This window comes from Macrotis lagotis, chromosome 5 (genome assembly GCF_037893015.1).
Source record: "Macrotis lagotis isolate mMagLag1 chromosome 5, bilby.v1.9.chrom.fasta, whole genome shotgun sequence".
In the NCBI taxonomy this organism is placed as follows: Eukaryota; Metazoa; Chordata; class Mammalia; order Peramelemorphia; family Peramelidae; genus Macrotis; species Macrotis lagotis.
This window is the reverse complement of record NC_133662.1, coordinates 227512258-227540200: the sequence shown is the minus strand read 5'-3', so window position 1 is coordinate 227540200 and position 27943 is coordinate 227512258. Positions and strand designations below refer to the sequence as shown.

Below are 27943 nucleotides of genomic sequence, written 5' to 3'. Positions count from 1 at the left end.
AGCTGCCAATGGGAGGGGGGCGGGACAGGAGGGTAAGTAAAGAAAACAAAACGGGACGAGGACTCCTCAGACACGAGAAGAGCCAGGAATGGAGTGCTCCCTCAGCCCTCACCTCACTCTATCCCTGTTGCTCCTGGCAGGTGAGGGAGGTTAACCCCTTGGTGGGGTTGGGAGGGACATGGGGTGACTTGGGCTGGGTCCTTCAAGGTAAAAAGAGCCTTAGCTGGGGGGGGGACTCTGAAAAGAGTGACTGAATTTGTGTTATCTGGGGACTCTGGGCCCTCTCCTCTCCAGGTGATGTTGAGAGACTTTCCCGCTACTGGGAAGGACGACAGGGGTAGGCAGCCACCACCCCCAAGGGCTTCCCATTGGCCCTTTGCCCTCAGGGACCTCCTTAGTCACAGCGGCTAGCATCCTAAGAGTATTTGACCAATGGACCACATCCAACTTGCACCTCACCTATTAGAATTAACGGAAGATTCACATAAGACACTCCTTTGTTCTGAATGGGCATTTGTTGGGCAGGGAGGAGGGGGGAGGGATGGTCTGGGAAGGAGGGCGGGAACCCTAAAAGGCGGAGGTTTTTTAGCCTTGGTTTAGGGGGCTCTTGGTTTCACCCCCTATAATCTGTTTCCCAAAATATCCAGGCTGAACCTGGAGCTATGAAGGAGGGGGTCAGCTAGGACACAATGTGGGGTCCCTAGGAAGGGCCTAGAGTATTCAGAATGGGCAGGGGCTTAGGTATGGGTGGGATATTCATGTGCTGGGGAGGCAGAAGGGGGTGATGATCCAGGACCCCTCTGGTGGGAGTAGAGGGAAATGTGTGTGTGGGCAGGCTGCCCCACCCGTCTAATTGCTGCTGAGGTTTCCGGGGCTGAGTCCAAAGACATAGCAATCTGTGTGTGTGCATGCTTAAGACATATGACCCTGGAAGATGGATGATGTCAAAACAGCGGAGGACTCTGGAGAGACCCCTGTCCCTCAGGGTCCCATAGCCTTTGGGCTAAATCTAAAACCTGGACCCCAGAGGGGCTGGGGACTTGTTCTGGAGCTGCAGAATGCTACCATGGCCCTTCCCTTGTTAAGCCTGGGTGAGGGGAGGGAGAAGTGGGGGGGGGAGTAATCCTACCCTTTTGATGGATTCTGTGAAAGTGATTTCGGGGGCGGGAATGAAGCTCCAGCTGTGTATGTCGTTGTGGCTAAGGGCCACAGGCAGGATGCGCAGGACATCTGAATATAAGCACAGTGTAGAAGAAGAGACCTTGGGCCAGCAGACACAGACGGAAACACTGTTACAAAGACCTATGTTCGGGCTTGGGCCAAGATGTTCATGTCTCCCAGCTTCTTCCCTTAGACAGCCGCCTCTGAGGTCCACCCCCAGCCCCTGACCGGCTGCCTGAGTCTCCATCCCTCCTCCCAGGTCTCTGCTTCTCCTTCAACTTGGACGATGGTCATCCTCGGCTATTTCAAGGGCCACCCGAGGCTGAGTTTGGATACAGTGTCTTGCAGCATGTGGGGGGAGGACGTCGATGGTGAGAGAAGTCTGGGAGGACATGGGGTATTGTGATGTTAAAGGAACCCAAAGCAAGAAGGAGAAGGACTAGGTTTAAGGGAAAGCTAGTGGGGTAGACCTTGCATGGGCCTAGGATTATCCCACACAAACCTATAAGGGGGTCATTTCTATTCACTTATTTTCAGAAGGGATGGGAAGCTTCTCTGGGGTCCTGTTTAACATGGGGAACAAACTGAGGTGGTCACAAACTGGGGTTCTGGAATTGCCTTTAGGGTTATATCCTTTCCCTGAGCTCCTGTTCTTATGCACCACCTCTGACCCACAGGATGTTGGTGGGAGCCCCTTGGGACGGACCTTCAGGGGACAGGAGAGGGGATGTGTATCTCTGTCCTGTGGAGGAGCGGCCTAATGCCTCATGTGTCAAGGGCCACCTGGGTAAGGAGATGCCTCCTTTCAATCTCCCTCTCCATCCTCTGACCCTGGGCTCCTAGTTTTCCTCACCTCCTATTCCTCAACCATTCTCATCTCACTTTAACATTCTCCAATCCTTCCCCTGACTTCCTAAATACTCCTTCCCGCTGAAATCATGACCTCCAATCTGTTCTTCAACTTCATTCTCACTCCAGGTGACTATCCACTAGGAAATTCGTCTAGTCCGGCTATGAACATGCACCTTGGGATGTCACTGCTGAAAACTGATATGGATGGGGGGTTCATGGTGAGGGGAGAGTGGAGGGCATCACGGGGGTTCATGATCAGGGGAGTCTGTGCACTAGGGAACTCCTGGGGAAGGAGATGGGAATTTAATGGCATGGAGAGTAGGGAAGGACCAGGTGGATGGGGTTTGGCAGTATTAGACACCATGGGGAACAAGGGGTGTCTGTACTTTTTTGGGGGGGCTTGAGAATGAGGGATGGGATGCCACCCTGGGAGGTGAGAATGCCATTTCTGCCTTGTTTCCCCTCCCTTAGGCTTGTGCCCCACTGTGGTCTCGTGCCTGCGGAACCTCAGTGTACAGCTCTGGGATCTGTGCCCAAGTGGATGCCTCCTTCCGGCCCTGGGGGAGCTTAGCTCCTACTGCCCAACGTGAGCCAAGGGAGTGGGGGGGGGTGAGGAAAGAACAAATATTAATTAAGCCCCCTGTTGTATGCTAAGTGATCTTCTTACTGGAATTTTACAGAAGAAGAAAAGTGTCTTCCCTAAGGTCTTGTAGCTAGTAAGGGTAGTTCTCTGACTCCTAAGCCAGTCTTCTTTCTACTGCCACCAACCCTGATAACCTTTAACCTCACCATTCCCCTGCCTCAAAAATCCAGGCTGCCCTACCTACATGGATGTGGTCATTGTGCTAGATGGTTCCAACAGCATCTACCCTTGGGCTGAGGTTCAGACTTTCCTGCGGAGATTGGTGGGGAGGCTGTTCATTGACCCGGAACAGATACAGGTGAGGAGAGGAGGCTGTGTGTGTGTGTGTGTGTGTGTGTGTGTGTGTGTGTGTGCGCATGTGTGTGGTGGAGGAGACATTTGTAACAGGACCAGTGAGAGGACAAGGGAAGCATCATCCAAGTCATCCCTGTACAGGTTGGGCTGGTTCAGTATGGAGAGACTGCTGTTCATGAATGGTCACTTGGAGATTTCCGGACCAAGGAAGAGGTTGTGAAAGCTGCGAGGAACCTGAGCCGCAGAGAAGGGCGAGAAACCCACACAGCGCAGGCAATAATGGTGGCTTGGTGAGGTGGGGAGGGGTGATGGAGGGAGGGGAGGGGAATCCTCGGGAACAGGAAGAGTAGGGTGTTGGGAAAGATTCTGGGAGAGAATAGGATGGACTGTGTACTTCCACACACTTGTGCTCATGCTTTCTAATGGAGGGGTGAGGGAAGTAAATTGGGAATCATGATAATTCTTTCCCTACAATTCCCCTAAGTTTCTTTTGCATGTCTGTTTTTTTTCTGTTTTTCGCTCTCTTAAGAGAAATTTAATCTGTTTGATCCCTCCATAATAGTCCTAATTTTGAAAGGGACCTTAGAGATTATCTACTCCAAATTCTTCCTAAAATATAAATCCCCCATTATGTTTTATAAAGTGAATATAGGTAGTTCTTCCTTATGTTGAGATGAAATTTTCCTTCTGAAAACCTTGTCCAATTAATTTAATTTTCCTTATCAAGGCCAAACAGAGCAAATCTAAGGGTAGCTAGTGGAAAAAACATAGAATGATAGAATGTGGAGGTAAAGGCTCTTCTTTCAGATCTGGCTGAGCTTCTTGGCTCAGCTTCTTGTTGTGTGACCTTGGGAAATTCACCTCAATTCTCTGGACCCTAAAAAACAAGATGTTGGTAAAGATCATTTTTAAGGTCCCCAAATTGACACATCTTCCATATGACAGCCCCAGTGATAGTTGAATATGGTGGTTATGTCCTCCGATTTCTGCAGGCCTTCAACTGAGACTCATGAGAAATACTAAAAACAAGAAAGGCTCTAAAAAGAAATATATATATACATACACATATAAATATATCTTTATCTTTTGTATATGTATATATTTATATTTACATACACATTCACATTACATAGTATAGATACATTCATATTTTACATGCACATTCATATTATGTTACATATACATTCATATTTCACACACATTCATATTACACATTACAGATACATTCATATTTTATATACATATTCATATTACACATTACAGATACATTCATATTTACATACACATTCACATTATATATTGCAGATACGTTCATAGCTTATACACATTCATATTACACATTACATATATACTCATATTTTACATACACATTCATATTATATATATATTCATATTTACATGCCCATTCATATTACATGTTACAACACATCCATATTTTATATACAATTCATATTACACATTATATATACACTCATATTTTACACACACATTCATATTACACATTACAGATATGTTCATATTTTACACACACATTCATATTATACACATTCATATTTTGCATATGCATTCATATTTTACATGCACATTCACTTTACATATTACATATACATTGATATTTTATGTACATTCATATATAAACATATGCCTATATACACAACACCTAAACAAATATCTATATCTATATTTATTTCTATATCTATATATCCATATATTTATATAGCTATAGATATACAGGTTAAAGGCAAGAATAACCAGAAAAGAATAGATGTACTACTTGGGGAGAAGGGGAGGATGTTAGTTGGTGACAGAAAAAAATGCAGAACTTCTTTGATCTTATTTTCTATTTCTTTTATCAAAGAAGATTCAATTTGACAAATATAGGTTAAGCCAGCTAATTGCCAGACTCTGTGCCAGGAATTGAAGATTCAGAGACAAAAATGAAATCTCCCCATTCCCAAAGACCTAAGGATCAAAAGAATGATCTATGCTAGGGAGTGAATTGGTCAAAGCTGAAAGCAGACAAAGGCTTCTAGTAATGTTTAAGGAGGGAAAAAGTGCTGAGAGCAGGTGGCTTCAAGGAAAGCTCTGCAGGGAAGGTAACACCTCAGCTGCGCTTTGGAGGGAGATAAAAAATTCTGAAAGGGGGCTCCAAAGAGGGAGTGGTCCATTCCAGGAACATTCTAGCTCCTGGGATTGAACAAAGCTCCAGGATTTCCAGCTGAGTTCAAGAACCACTGGTCCAGTTTGACTGGGATGTAGAGTACTTGAAAGGAAATGATGTGAATTGAGTCTGGGAAAGTAGGTCAGAGCCATATTGCTGAGGGCCTTAAAGGCTAGACTGAGAAGTTTTATTTGATCATTGAAACAACTGACTTTTGAGCATGGAATAGCATGCATGGGTCAGATCTCCGTTAGAAAGAATATTCTGGAAGTTATTTGAAGCAGGAATTAGAGAGGCTGGGAAACTAACTTAGCAGCTATTATATTAATAATTAGTTCAGGTGACACCTGAACTAATGTGGTGATAGGGTGATTAGAGAGGAGGTACTATGTATAAAAAGGCTGAGAAGGTATTAAATGCATTGGCAAAAAAAACCAAAACACTGGCTATTGGGTAGGGGTAGGTATAGAGGGGGAAGGAACAAAGATGAAGCTGAGGCTACAAACTTGGATACTGGGAACAAAGGCAATGCTCCCAACAGAAATAAGACTGGAAGAAGGCTAGGCCAGAGTTGTTGATCACTTTGCTAAATTGCTGAAAAATCATTAGTGATTTCTGAGGCACTGTGGTAAATAGGCAAATTTCTGTAGGGCTTGAAGATATGTGATTGTTTTGATGTTTTAAAAGAGGGCAAAAGATGGATTTAATAAACTAGAGACTGATTAGACAGATGTTCATCCCACTCCCTATTTTTCCAAAAAATCTCCAAAGATCTGTATTCTCCTGCTTTAAAATTTGGCACAAAATGAATTTTTTTTCCAGAAAGTTTTCCTTCACTGACCCCATCAACTTTTGAGCCTCTCCCCTTGCGTCCTTTCTGTATCCATCTACTATAGCATTTCTGCTTCTTAATACTTTGTGCAAGTGTGTTTCTCAGTTGTCTATTGTTTGATTCAACAAACATATATTTAGTGTCTACTGTATGCACAGCACTTTTAGGAGAAGGGGAAATGTAAAGTTTAGGTTAGTCAGTTCTTGCTCTCATAAAGCTCACAATCTGGGAGGGGGATAAATACATAGACAAATACATGTTATAGATGACAGATATGCTAGAGAGGTGCACAACAAATGTGTACCCCTTTTTCCCTTATGAGGTCTTTAAGTAAAAGGCTATTGCTAATTTGGAAAATCAAAACAGGTTTCTTTGAGGAGACAAGAATGGGATCAGCCTGTGGGAAGGCATCAAAACACAAGATGGGATTCCATGGATGGGGAATAAGAAGGTCAATTTGACTGCAACACCCAGTGTTTATCTCAGTCTGGGTAATGATCTATTGGTGCCAGGTGGGGAAGAACTTTAAGGATAAAAAAGAGGAGTCTATAGCATATCCTTAGAGACCCCAGAAGCTGTCTGAATGGAGACAAAAAGATAAATTAGAGAAACATGGTGGAGGTTTAATGGATTGGATTTGGCAATTCATTGGACATAGGGAATGAGGGAGAGTGAGGATGCACCACCTAGCCACCCCATGAGGAGTCAAAGTGAATCAAGCTCTGTGTCTAGGTAACTGGAAGAATGGTCCCTGTCCTAGACAAAAATAGAGAAATTAGGAGGAGTGATGGATTTGGAAAGGAAGATAATGAGTTCTGTGTTGGATACCTTCAGTTTGAAAGGCCCTTGTGACATCAAAGGGAGATGACCAGCAGGTAGTTGATGAAGATAGAAGAGAGATGAGAATTTCACATGGCACAGTAGAGAGAGAGCTTCTAACTTGGAGTCAAGAAGCCAAGGTTTGAATCTCACCTTGGACAGTTAACTACCATTAATCTGGATAAATCTCTTTCCCTCTCTGGACCTCAGTTCACTTTTGAGGTCCCTTGCCATTTTAAATCCATAATAGCATATGTAAATTTGGGAATCATCTACTAAAGATGGTTATTGAACCCAATGGAGATGATAAAAAATCACCAACTAGTCAGGCTTAACAAGTATTTATCCTGTGTGGCCTTGGGCAAGCCACTTAACCCCATTTGCCTTGCAAAAACTTAAAAAAAAAAGAAAAACGAAGAACAAGTATTTATCAAGTGTCACGAGGAAGAATATTGAAAAGAGAAGATAGCCCAGAATAGGGAAAACAAGGAAACGTTCATGAGGTAAGAAATAACCTGAGCAAAAAACAAAAGCACTGAGATAGGAAAGTACTAGGCATGTTCTAAGACACAGTTTGTTTGAAACATAGATCATGTGGAGGGAAGCAGTATAATTGGGCCAAATAGAAGGGTGGTACTACATCATGGAGGACCTATAATGCTAGGTAAAGAAGTTTGAACCTAAACAAGTTAGGATAATTGTTCTTTTTTAGCAGCAGTCTTCATGAAAGCAAAAAAGGAAAATTGATCAAATTCTAACCATTTTGCTTTCTGCATTTAGCATCGAATACTTCTCAAAATAGGCATTTAAAATTTTTTTTCTTTATTTTTAACATTAATTTTAAAAAAGTTTGAATTTCAAATTCTCTCCCTCTCTCCAACTCCCCTTTTCATCTACTGTAAATGGATGGTTTTGTCAGTAAATCAGCATACTTATTAGGAAAGGAAAAAAAGAGAACCCGGGTACAAAACTTGCATATCTAAATGAGATTACTCAAAAATATTCATTATAGCCAACTAAGGAAGGCTAAAGAAAGGAAGTACTATAAATTCTCAGGTTTTTGTCTTGAGGTGGGCCACCATTTAGCTATCCGAGAGACTGTCCACAGTATCAGGTCAATTCATGGGTGGGCAGCAATGAAGATGACTTTGCATTTTTTTTTTAAATTTATTTAAGGCAATGGGGTTAAGTGATTTGCCCTAGGCCACACAGCTAGGTAATTATTAAGTGTCTGAGGCCAGATTTGAACTGTCTGTTCTCATGGCCTGGGCTGAACCCTAAAACATGTCTCTGTAACTTTCTCTTAGCCCAGGGGCTCCTCCTTCACACAAGTGGGACCCCATGAATAGATAAAGATGTTAAGTTTGTTCATCCTCCAAATTCAAGCAATCACCAGAATCTAAAGCAGCCTTTAGATGGAATAAATGGGATCATTTTTGGCAGGGATTGTTCAATATGTTTTACATTGGTCTTCCTTGAATCTTTATGATGGGCCAGCAGACAATTCCTTCTGCAGTAGACATTAGGATGCTATGAAATCTTTTGAGTGTATTGACATGACCATTCTTGTGCAGGTTGTTGTTAGCCTGTCTGATTTTTTTTGTACTGCCATTTGGGGTTTTCTTGGTCAAGATCCTGGAGTGGTTGGCCATTCCCTTCCTCAATTTATTTTTGGATGAGGAAACTGAGGCAGACTGGTTTGAGTGACTTGCCTAAGATCACATAGCTATTAAGTTTCTAAGACCAGATTAAAACTCAGGTCTTCCTCACTCTAGGCCTGGTGTTCTCTCCATTATACCACACCCAACAACATGGGTCTTCTTTAGTAGTCATTAGGGGACCACTGAAATCCTTTGGTTGCATTGACTTGGCCAGTCTTTTGCATAAAGGATATTAATCTGATGAAGGATGGAGATGGAAAAGAGTAGAAGTGGGGAAACTTATTAGAGGGTGATGTCAAGAGGTTGAAAATGAGGCCTTTGTAGGATAGGATAAAGGGAAAAGAAATTAGGGAATAGACTGGAGAGATATAGGTGAGGGAAAATCTATAGGACTTGGTAACTAATTGGGTTTGACAGGTGACAAAGAGGGAAAGACCTGCACCAAGGTATACTCCTGTATTCTCAACTAGATTGTAGTTCCCTTAAAGGTAGGGACTGTGTCTTAAGTTTCTTTGGTTTTCTCCATGAACCTGCTACATAGTAATGTAAGAGTTCAATCGGTGACACCTGGTCCCGATTCTTTTCTTTCTGTCTCTCTCCCAGTTGATCCTAGGTTGGGAATGTGTGTATCTGTGTTGAAGGAGTAAACGGAAGACTCCAGTGTCTCACCTCTTCTTTTCCTTCCCTCCTACCCCAGCACAGAAGGTTTCAGTCCCTCTCGTGGGGGCCGGCCAGAGGCTGCCCGATTGCTAGTTGTTGTCACGGATGGGGAGTCACATGATGGGGAAGAGCTTCCAGTGGCACTCAAGGCCTGCGAGGCTGGAAGTGTGACCCGATACGGGATTGCTGTAAGAAACAGTAGGGAGGTGGGGTTGGGAAAGTGGAGATGTTGGGAGGGGATAGGGAGCTTTCTTAGGAAAAAAATGGGGAACTGATAGCTACTACCACCCTGAAGCTCTGCAACACTGACTTTGAACTCCCGCCCTGGCTCCCCAAACCTCCCCACAGCCCATCACCACTTCTGCTCCAAAATATGTAACCTCACCTAGGTCCTGGGTCACTATATCCGAAGGCAGCGTGATCCTAGCTCCTTCCTCCGGGAAATCAGGGCCATAGCTAGTGATCCGGATGAGAGATTCTTCTTCAACGTCACGGACGAGGCTGCTCTGACTGACATCGTGGATGCCCTAGGGGACCGCATCTTTGGACTGGAGGGTAGGATGTTGAATCTGAGTCTGAAAGAGACCTTCTTCCTGGTCCCCTGGTTTAGCCCGTCTCAAACCTGAGCCTCTCCCCAACATCCCCTACAGCTCCTCTTCAAAGACTTCAACCATAAAGTGGACATCTGATAAAAGGCATCCATCCCATTTTTCAATAGCTCTAATTAGGAATTTCTCCATGCCGAACCAACTTTTTAACTTTGAAGTATTGGAGAGGAAGAGTTTAATGAGAATTGAAATTTGGGTCAGAGGAAACTGGAATTGAGAGAATTAGGAGATTGGCTACATCACCAGCTTGGCCTAGATCCTGTCTCTGTCTCATTTTATTCTCCTGATGTTCTTTTTTTTTTTTTTTTTACCCCAGGTTCCCATGGAGAGAATGAAAGCTCCTTTGGATTAGAGATGTCTCAGATTGGCTTCTCTACACACCAGCTAAAGGTCAGATATTCTGTGGGTGATGTAGCCCCCACCAGACTCTGGCCTAGATGACTTCAGCCCCTCTCACCTAAACACCCAGTCTTTTTCTAACTGCCTGAACCTGTCCCCAGTGACTTATCCCTCCTGGATTAAACCTTTCTTTGAAGTGTGAAGGTCCTAGGTAAATTTCCCAGGCCCCCTCAGCTATCAACTTCCCTCTTATAGATGAATGTCTCCCTGTGAATCTCTTTGCCTCCTCACTAAATCCCTATGACTCCTCAGTATTTTCTTATTCCCACAGGATGGGATCTTGTTTGGAATGGTGGGGGCCTATGACTGGGGGGGCTCAGTGCTGTGGCTAAAAGAGGGCCACCGCCTCTTTCCACCTCGGACAGCCTTGGAGGATGAGTTCCCTACAGCATTACAGAATCATGCTGCCTACTTGGGTGAGTGTTATGGAAATCTCAGAGAAGTAATGGAGTGCAGATTGAAGCTTATTTCTCTGTTCCTCTGTCTCTCTGCCCTTCATGACTAATGTAGGAATTTATATTGCATGGCTATACATAGGTTTTGTTTTTCTTGCCTTCTCAGTATGGGGGGAAAGGAAAGAGGGAGAGAGGAAGAGAATTCAGAGCTGAAAATAAAATTGAATTTTAAAAAAGTGTTAGGTAGATTATTTCATGGGATATATCATTAAAAAAAAATTCCTTCATTTGCTTTTTGACTTCACTCCCTAAATTATTAAACATTGTCCTCACCTTTGTTGATTCCCCAGTGACTCCTGCTACCCTGGTGCCACGACTCTCACTGTCATCCTTCTCTTTATCTCCATCACCCCACTTCTAGGTTACTCAGTTTCCTCCTTGATCCTCCTGGGTGGACGACGCCTGTTTCTCTCAGGAGCCCCTCGGTTTAAGCATCGTGGGAAGGTCATCGCTTTTCAACTCAGGAAGGATGGGACTATGAATGTTGCCCAGAGCCTCCAGGGGGATCAGGTGTGGACATGGCAAGAGATATGTGTGAGGGGGATGAGAGTAACCAGCCAATGAAGAATTTGGTGATGCTGTACTAGGGCTGAGATCTATTCATTTGCAGGGAAGTCCTCAGCCACTGGGCTGAAATTTTGGGGCATCAGATTCACTGTCCCCCTAGAGATTTTTTAGGGTCACTCTTTTTCCTTCCCCATATTCCAGATCGGCTCCTACTTTGGCAGTGAACTCTGTCCCCTGGACACAGATGGTGATGGGGTGACCGATGTTCTGCTTGTGGCTGCCCCTATGTACCTGGGACCCCAGTACCGGGAGACAGGACGAGTATATGTTTACCAAGTGGGCCAAGTGAGTAGGTCTCCAATGGAGACAATGCAGAGACATTAATACCTGGGAGCCGTTGGAGTGGGGGAGAGAGAGACATCAATGAGGCTGGTTTATGGGATGGGGACCTTTAGATCATCATCCTTTCCTGTAGCCCTTGCTGATCCTCTGGAGAACTCTGCAGCCAGAACCCCCCCAGGATTCTCGTTTTGGCTTCGCAATGGGAGCCCTGCCTGACCTAAACCAGGATGGCTTTGCAGATGTGGCTGTGGGCGCCCCCCTAGAAGATGGACATAGAGGGGCTCTGTACCTCTATCATGGGACCCAGGGTGGCATCCGACTCCACCCTGCCCAGGTCAGGGATCCAGAGGAATGCTGTGTCAGGAAGGTGGTGGGAGGGTGGTCAGGAAAATTGGGGGATCCTTGAGTCAAACACTGTCATTTTATAGGTGAGGAAACTGAAAGATAGTGTCTTGCCCAAGCTCACTAAAGTCAGATTGAGGCTCAGAATCCAAATCTTCTAGAACCTCCATTCATTTTCCAGAGGTTTCTGGATCTAGACCCTCTTCTAACCTGGGTGAAGTTGATGGGGGGCAGTGATGGGGTGGAAATATTGGTAAGGGACAGGAGGAGTATGAAAGCTGTGGTAGATATTTTTTTATGACCCCCATTCCTGGTAAAGGTGAATGAGAGGCCTGGAAGAGAGCCAGGAGGAAGGGCTCTGGGCAAGGGGTGAGGCACTGAGAACCCTTGCCCCAATTTCTTGTCTCCTATCTCCTCCCAGCGCATCTCTGCAGCCTCCATGTCTCAGCCACTCAGCTACTTTGGCCGGAGCATAGATGGACGACTGGATCTTGATGGGGATGAGCTAGTGGATGTTGCCGTGGGGTCCCAGGGCACAGTTGTCCTGCTCAGGTTGGGACCCTATGTCCTTCCCTTAATCTTCAAAGGGAGGAGCAACAATGGACCCTAGAATCATAGAATCTTGGATTTTAGAGGGATCTTGGGAGGTTATCTGTACTAAAGATCTTAGGGAGGCAGTCTTGTAGGGACTCCTCCCAAACACTTCTCATCCCATACCTCTGTGGTCTTTCCCTCTACTTCACCAGCTCCCGCCCCATCGTCCACCTAACCCCATCGCTAACTGTGACCCCACCGGCGGTCAGTGTAGTTCAGCGGAATTGTCAGCGACATGGCCAGGATGCAGCCTGTTTGACTGCTGACCTCTGCTTCCAAGTTACCTCCCAAACTCCAGGCCGCTGGAATCGTCGCTTCTGTAAGCCATCCCTAGACCTATGACCTAACCCACCATCCTTGGCCTGTCCCAGACCCCTTCCTCTAGACCTTACCTTTTCCTTCCCAACTCTCTTCTCTAGATATTCGATTCACTGCATCCTTAGACGAGTGGACAGCTGGAGCCCGGGCAGCATTTGATGGCTTTGGCCAGAGGCTGCCCACCCGGCGACTGAAGGTCATTGTAGGGAATGTCACCTGTCAGCAGCTACATTTCCATGTGCTGGTGAGGAAGGGGTTGAGGCTTAGAAATGGTAGGCAATTGGGGGAAGTGTCACTGGAAAAGATAGTTTCAGTGGGGAAGAAAAAGCTTGAAAGTCTGAAAGGAGTCAGGACTTTAGCCCCTTGACCCTGTTTTTTATGACCCTTGGAATTATTCCTCTCAGGATGCATCTGACTACCTCCGACCAGTGGCCCTAGCTGTGACCTTTGTGCTAGATAACACCACCAAGCCAAGGCCGGTGCTAGATGAGGACTCACCCACTTCTATTAGAAAGCTGGTTAGTGACCCCCAATCCCCACCCTGATCTTGGCTTCTAATGTTCTTCTGCCTGCCCCAATATCATCCATGCCCCTGTGGGCAGAGGAAAGAGAGAAGTGACATGGTGTCAGTCTGACCTTGGAACAAGTGTCCAGTCCTTCCTTGTCATCCTCACTGCTCTTCAAGGAGTTCTTGCCTTGTCTTCCCACTCTCTCCTTGCTCCTCTTTTCCTGGCGTCTTCTAGGCTTTCCACCCTTTATATATTCCCCGAACCTCTTTCTACCTTTTCCCTTCTCTCTAGGTACCTTTCTCAAAGGACTGTGGGCCTGATAATGAATGCAATACAGACCTGGTTCTCCGGGTAGACATGGACATCCAGGGCTCCAGGTGGGATAGAAGCAAACTGGGGGACAAAAGAAGGGAAATGGATGGACAGAGTCAAGTGGAGTGGGAGTGGGGGAGAGAAGGGGCAGCACATCAGTCATTCAATAAGCTCAATTATGATAATAGCCAGCATTTGTTTGACACTTTTAAGTGATTTTTGTGATAAAAACACTAAATGTGCTTTAAACTCATATATATGACTATGTATACTCTTTATAATATATATAATTTATATATAATATATATGTTTGTGTGTATGTGTATAAACACACATGCATATACAATTTTATCCTCACAAATATCTGAGGAGGTAGGTGCATCCTCCTTTGACAGATGAGGAAACGGAGGCTAGGCAAGGTGAGGGACTTGCCCAGGGTCATACAGCTTTCAAATGCCTGCAGGCTTGGGATGCAGGGCTTCCTGACTTTGACATGATGGGGTCTGGCAGCCCATCCACGGGGCTACCCAGACGTCTTTTTGTTACATATCTACTGTGTGCAAAGACACTGTGCTAGGATTAGACAAATCAAAGACTAAAATGGAACATCCCTTGTTCTTCTCAAGGAGGTGATCACCTTAGATACTGGAGTAGAAGTCAGAAGGCTTCTGTGTCCTTGAGATGACTCATGTACCAAGTCCAAGATGAATACATTTCTCTGGACCCCCATTTCTGTCTATAAAGTGAGATTGAATTAAATGATCTGGGGGGCATCTTTGGGGAGCTTCTAAACTAGTTCCCTGACTCTGCCTTCAGGAAAAAGCCATTTGTGGTTCGAGGTGGGCGACAGAAGGTGCTGGTGTCGGCGACTCTTGAGAACAAAAAGGAGAATGCCTATAATACTAACCTGACCCTCAGTTTCTCCAGAAGCCTCCACCTGTCCAGCCTCACACCTCAGGTGCTCTGGGGGGGGGGTAGAAACAGAGGCCCTCAAAGGAAGAGGGGAAGAAGGGGAAACAAAGCATTCTTTGGCCTTCGGGGACCCCTTAGGGTGGAGGTGGGAGAAAGAGGAAGCCTCTCCTTGATGGGTCAGCTTCACCCTTCTGGGGCCTGGTTCTCTGGGGATTTATGGGGTGGAAGAGGAAATGGAAGAGAGAATGATTTCAAGTTGAGGCCTCTTTACACTTGTCTCCTTGACCCATGGACTCTCTGTCTCCAGAAGGACACCTCAGTGAAAGTGGAGTGTACAGCCACTTCCTCACATGTCCAGTTCTGCAGTATAGGGCACCCTGTTTTCCAGACTGGGGCCAAGGTGAGTCAGGGTGCTGGGAGCAGGCTGATGGACTTTGGGGGAAGGGAAGGGAATAGGCCTCTACTTTGTGCTAATATATGTGTGTGTGTGTGTGTGTGTGTGTGTGTGTGTGTGTGTGTATATCTGTGTATTTTATATATAATATTTATATTAAATTTCATTTAATTATATTTAATTTATTTCTGATAACATCCCCATGGTTCATATCTAGAGGGCAGTGATAAAAAGAAAAATCACAAGGACACCAACATGTTTCTAATGGCTCTTTTTATAGTAGCAAAGAATTGGAAACAAATAGATGCCCATTGATTTTTAAATGGCTAAGCAAGCTGTGATATCCCCATTTTACAGTTGGGGCAAAAAGAGGTCAAGTGATTTGCTTAGGGATACTGGCACATAGATAGGAAGCGTCTGAAGTCAAATTTGAACTCAGGTTGTCTGGCTTCCAGGCCCAGAACTTTATCCCCTGGGCCATCAGCTACCACAAATTTATTTACTTTGGATGAGCAAACTGTTGGGAACAGGGGACATGGGGAACATTGGGACCTGGGTGAGTGTGGACTGGGAGAATTCAAAGTTGATAGCCCTTTGAAGTGGACTAGAAGTTTGGAGTAGACAGGGGATGACTGTAAGTGGATTCATAGATAAGGGGAGATTGGAGAGTCTTTGAACTTGTATGGCAAAAAAAATTACATCTTTAACCTCTAACCTCATTTGTAATCCTATGCATTTTATTTTATGCATTTGAAAAGATAATTGTGAGAAGGGGTCCATAGGCCTCACCACTTTGCCAAATAGATTGATAACATGAAAAAAATAAGAATTCCTAGTCTCGAGGGACCCCCCTTGGGGTTCTCAGGGGATCTTTGGGTCCCACTGTGGATTTTGAAGCATAGAAGATAGCACTCTGAAAGCTGAGAATTGGAAATAGGAGATAATTGGATCCTGGACTTAATTACTTTTGTTCCTTTTGCTTCCATTTCAGGTGACCTTTCTCTTGGAGTTTGAATTCAGTTGTTCTTCTATCCTAAGTCAAGCCCTTGTGAGGCTGATTGCAACCAGGTGAGATTCTGGGCCCCTTTTCTCCCTGCCCTGTCTTGGGAGAGCCTTCTCTGCAGGGGAGGGGGCCATACTGGAGAGTCTTTAGGAAAAAGTCTCTGAAAAAAGGTAGAGATTGTGACTCTCCCCTTGCCTCTGCAGCAACAGCTTGGAGTTCAATGAGACTTTGCATGATAACATGGCCCAGGCCTCTGCCTACATTCGCTATGAACCTGAGCTCTTGACCTCCAGGTATGACCCTCTGGTCCCCTGACCAGCCTGACTTCTAGGTCTCCAGGTCTCTACATCACTCCTTCTAGCCTCTTTTCCCTAAACCTCTCACACCCAAAGGATCTGGGCCTGGACTCAGATTCTTCATCCCCTCCTCCCTCCCATCCTTTTTTGCTCTCTCAGGGGTAACACTCTGACCAGAGGAGATAGAAGAGGTTGGGGGTGGGGGGGAATACCTGTGACTACAGCTGGGAAACTAGCAATATATTGATGTCATGTCACGTCCATCTGTTTCACGTGCTTCTGGTTTCTCTGTGTGGGGTTTGGTTGTCCCCCATCTCTGTGACCCTGCCCCGGCCCTACCTCCTGTGATCCGGTGTCTCTGTGCTGACCATCTGCTCCCTATGTCTGTGTCATGGTCAACACCTTGTGCTTCCTCATCTGGCCTCCCTGTCTGTGGCCCTGCAGTGAGTCCACTCTACACCGATATGAGGTTCACCCTTATGGGGCCCTCTCTGAGGGTCCTGGTCCTGAGTTCAAAACCACTCTCAAGGTGAGAGACAGGAGAGCCCAGGGAAAGGGAATGGAGGCCTGGGCAAGGGAGGAGGGCTGGTGGAGTGGATTTTCTTTCTGGGCACCTACGAATATGTTATGGGTAGGGGTGGAGTGAGCCGCCCCCCTTGCTTTCCACAATCTCACCCCTTCCCGGTTACCCCATCAGGTCCAGAACCTTGGTTGCTATTCCATCAGTGGCCTCTTGATTTCTGCCTTCTTTCCAGCTGTGGCTCATGGGGGCAACTACTTCCTCTCCCTGTCCCAGATCATCACTGACAATGTGAGTTTGAGCTGGATACATCTGGACCACCTCCTTTGGAAACTCTGGGGCCTTCTTGCCCTTATGACTTTCTCTGGGTCCTTAGTTCCCCTGCTCTATCCAGGTCACCCTTGGGATCTGCCCTCACCCATGTTTCTGCTAAAGTTGACATTTGATCATGACAGAACAAGAAGTGAACTTTGAAGGAAATGGGCAACTTTCAGGAGGGTATCTGGATCAGACCTAGGATTTAGCCCATCTCTACCTGGCCCAAAGAGGGAGTGTGGAGCACTGGAAAGGACCCGGGCTTTGGAGTCCATAATCCACCTGTCCCATATGGCCTTCCACTAATCCCTTCAGCTCTATGAGCCTCTGTTTCCTCCTCTGTTAAATGAGAGAGAGTAGATGATTCTCCCAGTCCCTTTTGCATCTAAATCTGTGATCCTGTGATTGGGACATAATGGGAATAGAGAGGGTGCCATTGACATGAGGTCTGTGTGAACCCTCTCCTTCCACACCCCCGGCTCCCCCAGGCCAGCTGCATGGTGCAGAACCTGACCGAGCCCTCCATGGTTCCTGTGCATTTTGAGGACCTGCGACACATCAGCCACCTGGTATGAACCCCTGGCATGAGAGGGGAGGGAGGACCCCAGAAATAGAATTCTGGGAATGTGCTGGGGAGCCTTGGGGATTGGGGATCAGGGCTGGGGGGATTAGGGAAGAAATCTTTCCAGTCCTCAGGTACTGACCCCTTTTTCCTGGTAGAATGGCAGTAACACCCGTTGCCAGGTGGTGCGGTGCCACCTCGGACGCCTACCAAGGGGCTCCCAGGTTTCTGTGCAGTTCCTGAGGCTCATCCATGATGAATTCTTCCGAAGGGTAAGCCAGAGTAACCCTTTCACCTCAGCATGCTCCTGTTCCTTTCCCCCCAGCAGCCATTTCCTTGCCTCTTATTGAGCTCCTCCTATTTCTCTAACTTACATTTTTATTGATATCTGGAGAGAACTGGACTTGAAGCCGGGGATTACACCTCACCTTTACCTTACAATGACTGTGGACTTTGGGCCAAGTCAGTTACCATCTCAGTTCTCTAAGCAACTGAGCTCAGAGAAGATGCCAACCTACATGGATAAATGGAGCTTCCTCTCTTGGAGCTCTCCACACCAATGAGATCCCAAGTCCAGTCCCTCTCCAGTTCTTCTTCCACATCTCTTGTTTCTAAACACCTTCATTTCCCAGTGTACCCCTCCCCCACAGGAGGGGAAGCAACTGTATTAACAAAGAATGAAAAAGGAAAACAAAATGATTGAATACAACTAACCAACATATCCACCTTGGGTACCATACCTATATCCCCTAACTTTGCAAAGAAGGAAGGAGAGAAGTGCTTTCCCATCTCTCTTCTTTGGGGCCAAGTTTGGTCATTATCATTTCACAGCTTTCAGATTTAATTTTTTGTTGTTCTCTTCACTTATATTACATATGAATATTTTTTACAGGTTCTGCTTACTACCTTGTGCATCCATTTTATGTCTTCCTAGGCTTCTCTGTACTCTTCATGGCCATTTATTCTTATAGTAAATTAATATTACATTATATTCATATATCACAACTTGCTTAGCTATTTAAAAATCAGTCGACATCTACTTCATTTCCAATTCTTTGCTACTGTAAAAAGTGCCATTGTTAGTGCCTTTGTGTTCTTTTATCATTTTATCATTGATCTCTAGATATGAACCATAGATTTAAATAGCTTTCTGGAATTGCCTTTATAGTATATAAATGTCCCTGTCTTTTCCCAGCTCTTCCAACATTGACTATTCCCATCTTTTGTCATTGAGTATCTAGTGATAATTGACATAATACCTTAAGAGTTACATTTTATCATTTGATCCTTACAACTTTGCAAGGCAAATTCTAGAGATAAAACTATGCTCTTTTTTTTACAGTTGAAGAAATTTGAGTTTGAGTTCAGACGGTATTCAAAGTCAGACAGTAAATGTATGGTGGGAAGGATTTAAACCCAAGTCTCTCGGTTCCAAGTCCAACACCCTATATTAGGCAATTTAGAAGACAGAAAAATAGTATAAGACAGGGTCTTGTCTGAAAAGGAATCTGGTTGAGAAGACAAAACTTTGGAACATTAGGTGCTAAACTATGTGCTTCGGCCTCTGAGGGTGATAGAACTTTATAGAGAAGAGGGATTAATAACAGCTAAGATAGTCACAGAAAGTGGGACTTAAAACTGACCTTGAAGAATGGTCTAAAGAAGGAAAGGCATTGGTAGTGGTGGTGGTTGGGTTTATCTAAGCAAAGTCAGAGAAATGGAAATGAGAATGTCTTCTATGGGAGAGGTAGGAGGTTGTGTGTGTGTGTGGTGAAGGAACAGAGTGAAATACATTTGGATACCCCAAAGTGAGACTAGATGATGGGGTTCCTTGACAATTGAGCTCTTAAATTGGAATATTATAACAGTATAGCAAAGAAAAACCATTATTGGTCTTAAATAGGCAAATGAATGAGAAGACAAAAAAGCAGTATTTTAGGAGAATTGGACTGGCTGTCCCATCCCTTCATGATGTCACTTCTCTTCTCCCTCTTCTTCTTCATCTTTTCATCATGATATTGAGGGATTGGTAGATCTGGTAACTTTCTCAGTCTATTCTTGATATGCTACATTACCCATGCCTGCCCTGCTTGCTATATAGGAGACCCCCCACTAATATTTTTCACATTTCCTGTCCTCATAGGCCAAGTTCAAATCTGTGACCGTGGTCAGCACCTTTAAACTGGAGGCTGAGGAGGGCAGTGTCCTACAACTGACAGAGTCTGCCCAGTGGAGTGAAGTGAGTTGGGGAGGTGGAGGGGAGGACAGTCTGTGTGTGGGTGCTTTGAATACAGATCAGGCTATGACCAAACTTTTTCATTGCTTTCTATTACCCTGGTGATCCAAGGGGAAAATGAATCGTGAGAACCAAACCTCTGTCATTCTTTTTTCTTTTTCTTTTTTGCAAGGCAATGGGGTTGTGACTTGCCCAAGGTCATACAGCTAATTTTTAAGTGTCTGAGCTTGCATTTGAACTCAGGTCCTCTTGACTCCAGGGCTCCACTTCTGTGGTTCTTTTGCTGGTCTCTTAGGGATTCCTCTGGGTGAAGCTTCTTCTCCCCCTCTTATTGGTGCTACCTAGGGGGCTGCTCATGAAGAATGTTGGGTGGGGAGGATTAACTAGAGGGTTCAGAAAAGATGTCCTTTTCCCCAGAGCCTTCTGGAGGTAATCCAGGCCCGTCATGTTCCTGTTTCATTGTGGATCCTGGTTGGCAGTGTCCTAGGAGGGCTCTTATTATTGGCCCTCATTGTTTTCTGCCTTTGGAAGGTAAGTCCTGGGAGTGAGGGTTGTTCCCAAGCATGTAGGGGATCACAAGGTTACATATTTAGAGAGGCAAGAGCCCTTTGGGGGCCATGTAGTTCAACTCCCCTCACCTTAAAAAAATGAGTAAACTGAGATCCCCAAAAGTGAAGTGACTAGCTTAGGATCACACAGGTGACAGAAATGGAATTTCAACTCTGATTCTTTGACTCCAAATCCAGCCTTCGTTCCATTTTATCTTGCTGCCTCTCTAGGGGTCTAAGGTACAGTGGATAGGGCAGGAGCAGAGGGAAAATCCTGGAAAGCTAGTGAACAGACTTATAGTACCTAAAAAAAAAATAAGATTGATTCTGCTGCATACCCCTATACTCCATACTCCAAATAAGAAAATAGTCTGTGATGCTGCCCCAAGGGTGTGGGTCAACCAGGGTTTTGGAGAAAATAACAGGTGCTCTTCTCTCCTACGTAGCTTGGGTTCTTTGCCCGAAAGAAAGTCCCCGAAGAAGACGAAAATGAAAAAGTAGCTCAATGAAGCTGGAAGAAGACCCCCATGAATGCCTCTTCTGCAGTGGTCCCTGGAGACTTGCCTGGGAACCCAGGGGGAATGAAAGGGGTCCCCTGGCCTCTCCACCAAACTCTGCAGCCCAGTCTGCCTTCTGTGTCCTAGGGCTGCTCTTCTCAAGAAATGAGGCCTAACCTCAGCCGTGGCACCAGGGCCTCCTCTCCCTGCCCCCTCCCCCCCGTGGCCTTGGTTTGGCAGCCTCTTCTCCGCTGTTCCTAGGGGCCAGGGTTCCCTGGAGTCAAAGGGCTGGAGCTCTGGCCTGGATGAGACTTCTCTGCCTTCTTTTTCTCCTCTCACCCCCACCCTGTTGGCTTCTCCTCCTCCCAGTCCCCACCCCCTTCCCTCCAAGCCTTCCTCCCCTACAGTCCACCGGTGGAGCTGACGTGGGCTTCACCCAAGTCAAGTCAACATCTGCCACTTTCCTGTGGAGGCTGGTGATTCAGAAAGCCTGATGGGGAGAGTCAACAGGAAGAAAGGAGGGAGGGGAAAAGCCACAAGAGACATTCTGTGCGAGACCAGCGAACAGAGAAGCCTTTAGACAGGCAGATTGGCACCCCACTGAAACCCGAGCCAGCCTCTAGCCGCCAGCCCTCAGGTGCTGCCCCCTGCTTCTCCCACTTCCCCCTTTCTCTGCTGGCTGGCCTCCCTGGTTTGTGGGGGCCAGGAGCCTCCATGTGGCCGTTTCTGGGATTGCCAAGCTCCCCGCCACCCACCAGGATGCAATGTGGGAGGCTGGGCACCAATGCCACCTTCCTGCCTGGCCACCTTATAGAAGTTCTCTCCTGAAATCCAGGGCGGGTGATAGGGAATGACAAACCATTCAGGACCCTCTGGCCCTAGAGCCCAGTAGGGTCAGCACCCCAGGGAGAAGTAGAAGTGGGTGGAGTGAAGTCACTAGGAAGCAAGCCCTCACTTGCTCTGGGAGTGTTGTTTGTGCTGCATAGTTTTCTCCTTGGGAAATGTTTCCAGGGCACCCAGGCTACCCTCCTCCTTAGGCCCCCAGCCGTACCGCAGAGGGCTCCTTTGTTAGAAGTAGTTTGCCAGCCATTTCTTGATCTCCCTTAGGGATTCCAAAACTTATCTTTCATCCTTGGTATTCCCCTCAGATTGGTTCCTCTTAGCTAGCCACAGGAGTGGGACTCCTCAAATTAACCGAGTAACCATTTTCTATGGAGACAGGACTCTGGAGACCTACTAAATCAGCTAACTGTACAGGCCCTGCCTCATCTGAACATTGCTGCCCCTCCCCCCATTAGAGATTTAAAGGGAAAACTGTTAAGATGGTCAGTAGCCATAGAACTTGTCCCAAAATCTTTCCTTGAGGGCAATAGGGCTCCTGCCTGTCTAAGACATCTTGAAATGTCTTCATCCACCCCTCTTACCCCCACTGCCATCTCTTTCCTGCTTCCTCTGACCATCCACTGTAGCACTGGAGAGGACCATCTGCTTCTCCAATTGATCTGGGCTAACAGTCCATCTCAGTGCCTAGGCATCATTTGATTGTAGCAAATAAAATTGTGTTAAAAGAATACTAGTTCAGTTCACATACTCTGGAATAAGCTATTGAAGGGTTGAATCATATTGTGTGTGGGGAGATGAAAAGATGTTTAAATTTTTGGTTTGACCGGTAGTTCGCTTCTGAGACTCTGGCAGGCAGGGCAAGTCCTAGAAACATTGCCCTGCCCCCAGGAGCTTACATTCTATCTGGAGAGACTTGTTATACATCTGGGATATCCTAAAACTCTTCATTAAACTTTAGTAGGTTTGATGACAGACTTTTGGAACACCCTGTGTGAGCATATTCAAAATTAATAGAAAATAATTGGTGGAGAGAGCTTTGTGAGCTGAGTCTTAAAGGAATCAGGGTCTGAGAGGAGGCGATGGGAAGAGTGTGCAATTCAGATTTGGCATGACAAGCCAAATGTAGCTGTAGCTGTGGAAGAAAAATTTCTGGCTTCCTTTGGGTCCTAACTAAAATCCCATCTCCCTCCCACCTCTCCCCACCTCCTTTTTTGGGTAAGGTGATAGGGTTAAGTGACATGCCCAAGGTCACACAAGTCATATCGTGTATCTGAGGCTGGATTTGAATTCAAGTCCTTGTGACTCCAGGACCAGTGCACCACCTAGCTACCCCTTCCCCTACCATTCTTAATTTTAGGGCCTCGATTTTTTATTATTTATCTTGTATATAGCTTGCTTTGTATATTGTTGTTACTTGTCCTTCAGAAGAAGACCATGATATCAGGGAGGTGATGACCTGACAAACAAGTGAATTGGATTTGAGTGAAGGGGTGTTGTACTAAGTCACCAGCCTCACTTTCTCCTCTGGAGCCACTGATATATGTGTTGAGTCTGAGGTCAAATTAGAACTCAGATCCTTCTGACTCCAGGGCCAGTGACCTATCCACTGCACCACCTAGCTGTTCTCTCCTCCATTATATTATAAACTTCTTGAGCGCAGGGACTATCTTTTGTCTCTTTTTCTGGACATGTTCCCCTTTGTCAGTGACCTTCCTAAAATGTGGTATCCCAAGTTGAATACAATGCTCTGACCAGGTCAACCAGAATATAACTCTCTATGATTTGATTAGGCAAGAATGTAAAATACTATTATCTCCTTTGCTCTAGACACTTTACATTTATTAATTTAGCAGGACGAGATCATATTAGTGGTTTTTTGGGGGGAAGGTGCTATGGCATATTGCTGAGCTTGTAATTCATGGCCTAATAGGCAGTCTATATGGGAAATCAGCCCCAGTGATATGAGTACCTCTTAAAAGAATGACATTGAAGACCCTAATGGAAAAAATTTGGATGTTGGGAAGTTACTTTCCTTTCCCCCAAGAACATTTTATTTTTTCCAATTACATGTAAAAAGAATTTTCAACATCCTTTTTTTATAAGATTTCAAGCTCCAAATTTTCCCCCTCCCTCCTCCCTTTTTAAAACTCTATTTGGTGCCACTTTGGGCCAACTTCCTATATTATGCTTGCAGGAGGATGTGGACAAAAAACTCACAGAATAGTCAGTTATGAATGAGTTTCGCTCTGCATTGTTGGAGTAAGTCAATGAAATCACCAATCTAGTTGAGTAATTGAGTATATAGAATATAAACAAACCTGGGGAAACACTATTCTGGGTGAATGGAACAGTATAAAGGAAGGAAAGAAGACAACTTGATTTTTGAAAATATAAAACCCAGAATTTACCTTAAAAGGCATCTAGACAAACCCCCTTTTTATTTTATGGAGGAAACTGAGGCCCAAGTTCACATCTGTGGCAAGTGGCAGAGCTGGTCCTTGATTCCAAAGTCAGAGCTCTTTCTACCTTACCATACTCTCTTGCTATTTAGTTTTTGGTTTTCTCTCCTAAAGAGAATGGTCTATGGACTGGAAAAGAAAAAAACAAAACCAAAAATATCAGATAGGTGGTTGGATCCCAAAGCAAGGAAGCACAGTAACTAGCTACTTTTAATGAGCTCAAGGAGGAATTACATCCCCTGGCACTGAAGGACTTGGCAGATATCATGGCTGAGCTACTAATCGATCTTTAAAACATCAGGGAGGAACAGGAAAATGTTTTAGGATTGGAAAAGTACAAATATCTTCTTTTGCAAAAGTGAGATTAGAGTGTCAAAACTCTAGTAATATTAGCTTTGTATAAGAGGGTGTGTGTGTGTGTGTGTGTGTGTGTGTGTGTGTGTTGTCTATTGAATGAATCGATCATCAACCTCCCCCCCCCCCCAACCCAACTGAAATAATAAGGTCTAAACCTTGAAACAATTAGGAGAACATATCTCATTTGAATCAGAGGTATTGTGAACAAGATCCAGATTAATTAATCAAAGACTTTAGACTAGGCCCAAAGTCCTTTAGAAACTGAGTTCTATGGGGGTGGCTAGGTGGCATAGTGGATAAAGCACCAGCCCTGGACTCAGGAGGACCTGAGTTCAAATCGGGTCTCAGACACTTAATAATTAACCTAGCTGTGTGGCCTTGGGCAAGCCACTTAACCCCGGTTGCCTTACAAAAACCTAAAAAAAAAAAAACCCAAAAAACCCTGAGTTCTTGAAAGCCATTTGCTAAAATGGATTGAAGATGCTCAAGAAATCTATTTGAAGTTGAGAAGACTTAGTCATATCCTATGAGCCTTTCAAAAACCCAACAAGTTAGTTTGGAATTGAATGTCTTGTCTGGTAGTAGAGAAAAGAAAGCATTCCAGCCAAGTACCTAAAAAAAATAAGATTGATTCTACTGCATAATTTATGTTATTCTGTATTACCACTGACATTTTTATAACCGCCTAAGACATGTTTTATTGCTTCTGAGTTAAGTTTAGAAGTTCAGCTTTCCTGTAAATTACTCATTGTCTCTAAGTTAAGTTTAGAAGTTGGGTTTTTCAGTGAAATTAATGGTCTAGTCTTACGTCAAGGAAATCTGTTATCTCTGTCCCACTAGTCATCCTTCAAGGACGTCTGCTCTGTTATCTCCATCCTTCAAGGACATCTGCTCTGTTGTCTCCATCCTTCAAGGACGTCTGGGTGGCTCTATCCAAGTCCCACTAAGGAACCTTGCAGGTGGAAACAACGGAACAGCAACAGTATAGTGGTTGCTATCCTTGCTTACTCAATGTCCAGTCATATTGTTTTTCCCAACTCTGCTGTTCCAGGAGCAGCTAGGGAATAGAGTGTTAGGGCTGGAGCAGACAGACTCATCTTTTCTTACACATCTAACCTCAGTCATTACTAGCTGTGAGACCCTGGGCAAGTCACTTACCCCTGTTTACCCTGATTTCCTTATCTGCAAAATGAGCTGGAGAAGGAAATGTAAATCACTTCACTATCTTTGCCCCCCAAAATTCAGATTGAATTATGAAGAGCTGAGCACAGTTGGAAAAATGACTGAACAAAAATAATGCTACCCAATCATATTGTTTTCCCCATCTATGATGTTCCCTTTGATTGTGGATTCTCTTCCTTTTGTCTGTACAAATGATTTGTGAGCTCCACTTCAGAAGCTTAATTATTGATGAGGTCAATGCTCTAATTATCAAAAAATGTGTGGTTAGTTATGATCATACTCAGAACTTTGTGCCTCCATTTACCTTAATTTCAATGGTGATACACCTAAGAGGGAACTGCTTGAGGGGAAGGAGACAAACAAGCCTTGATCTCATTCCTTTGACCAGTTGAGGATTTTGTGAACTTTGGAGGGTTAGAAGATTCAAGTTTCAAATTCATCTTTTTAGCAATATTTCTAGAACAGCAGCAATTGACACCCTGAGGAACTTCAAAGATTCTACAAGGAAACAATCAGAAATGAGCACACCCCACCTAGAGGGAAAGTATTTTAGACTCCAGAAAAAGAACTAGTATTTTGTAAGCTTGAGTCTATTCTCCCCTGAACTTTCTCTATATTTGTGGAAGGGTCCGTCACAGTTTTTCTAAGGAGATTTTATAACAAATATTACGTTGTTTGTCCTTCATGAAAGAAGACATCAGGGAGGTGATGCTATGCTATGATATGCAAGTGAATTGAATTTAAGTGAGGGAGGGTTGTGCAAAGTTACCAACCTCACTCTCTCCTCTGGAGCCATCTGGTTCCAGTGGCAATATATAATCATGATGACTGGAGATAACCCTGTTGCAGTGGAAGACCTTGGCCTTTTTCAGCTAAATAACAGGTTTCAGCATGACTGAGGCAATGCCCATTCAGTGACTAAAATTAGAATTTCTCAGAGATTAAGACAATAAGAAATGAAGCAAAGAATGACTTCTTTTTGCATAGTCAAGAAAAAGTATCAATCTGGGTAAGACTCAGGTTTTCTGGCCAAAATAGGAAAAATTGGTATTTACATTCACTCTGAGACAATTAGATTGAAAACAATGTCCAAAGGAGTTTGTTCGGGATCTATTGATTGGTCAGTCATTGAGGACCAGAGAGATTTGGGTTGCTGGTCCTGAAGTCAAGAGGACCCGAGTTCAAATCTCACCTTAGTCACTTACTAGCTTGGGCAAGTCACTTAACTCTGACTGTCTCATTTCCAAGGCTATCTCTAGTTGTCCTGATTCATATCTGACCATTGGATCCAGATGACTCCAAAGGAGAAAGTGAAACTGGTAATTTAGCACAGCCCCCCCCCCCCCCCCAATCCAATTCACAAGCATGCCAAGGCATCACCTCCCCTATGTCATGGTATTCTTTGAGTATGAATGACAAACATCATCATCAGAGTTGGGGATGAAGGTGAAGTTGAAGGCTGTGCAGGTCTGCTCAGGGCTGCATTTCCTCTTTGAGAATGAAGGACAAACTATAGCTTCTGTGAGCAGTAGGAGCAGCCCCACTGCTGACCAGTTGAACTACATCCTTCCCTCCCTCCTTCCCTTCCTTCCTTCTTTTTTTTTTTTAATCTGCTGGTGCTCTACCCAAAGGCCCAGGAAGATATCTTGGGGTTTACAAATCCCAAATCACTTGGACTGTCATTGACTGGCCTACAATAGATCCCAGACCAAGCCAGATTGATTATTTGATGATGCAAAAAAGGTTATTCTTTGCTTGATTTCTTGCTTACCTGCCTTTATCACTGAGAAACCCTCAGGGTCTTAGCCTCGTAGTTTGATACACCATTTCCTAAAAATTAATTAAATCTAGCTGGCTGGAAGCATTCGAGACTACCCCACTAAAACTATGAACATACATGTAGTAGTCATCCACTGAAGAACTGAGTTAGGAGTTAGAATAGTTGGGACAATTGCCCCAGAGCAGGTGCCATACTAGCAAAATTCTAGAACATATTGTTAAAGGTAATAAATATTAAAGATCTTAGCAAATATCCAGAAAAGGAAAAGGAGAAGCATGTCTCTGCTAGGTTTCAACTCCACCCCCCAGGATAATCTCATCACCTGATATTTCATCATCTAGAAGACTGATTCAACTTTAATATTACATACACCTCCTCAGCACCCTCAGTTGCTTTTCCTGTGGTTGGTGGGCTGAGCAATACACTCCTCCCAAAGTCCCCTTTTAGAGGGCTCAGACTATTTCAGTGAAATTTCATTTCATATCAACCTCTCTTCTTGGTTTTGATTCTAAGAACTTTACACTCCCATAATGGGTATCCTCTTCCACGTCCCTTTTCCAGGTTTCTTTG

General features: G+C 44.8%; 1 protein-coding gene across 1 annotated transcript; it reads left to right on the top strand.

Moving 5' to 3' along the window:
- The first annotated feature begins 46 nt into the window (after positions 1 to 46).
- Positions 47 to 22321, top strand: ITGA10 (integrin subunit alpha 10). The gene is made up of 30 exons (XM_074188638.1): positions 47 to 140; positions 1421 to 1532; positions 1839 to 1948; positions 2140 to 2231; positions 2485 to 2599; positions 2827 to 2954; positions 3092 to 3240; positions 9121 to 9271; positions 9473 to 9638; positions 10008 to 10081; positions 10362 to 10506; positions 10907 to 11055; positions 11254 to 11397; positions 11528 to 11728; positions 12158 to 12288; positions 12483 to 12649; positions 12750 to 12892; positions 13053 to 13166; positions 13449 to 13534; positions 14286 to 14427; positions 14689 to 14781; positions 15767 to 15843; positions 15982 to 16071; positions 16519 to 16603; positions 16772 to 16885; positions 17398 to 17478; positions 17630 to 17743; positions 19615 to 19710; positions 20125 to 20238; positions 20702 to 22321. Exons 1-30 carry the CDS (start codon positions 89 to 91, stop codon positions 20762 to 20764), a joined length of 3498 nt encoding a protein of 1165 aa, XP_074044739.1. The 5' UTR covers positions 47 to 88; the 3' UTR covers positions 20765 to 22321.
- Positions 22322 to 27943: the final 5622 nt, after the last annotated feature.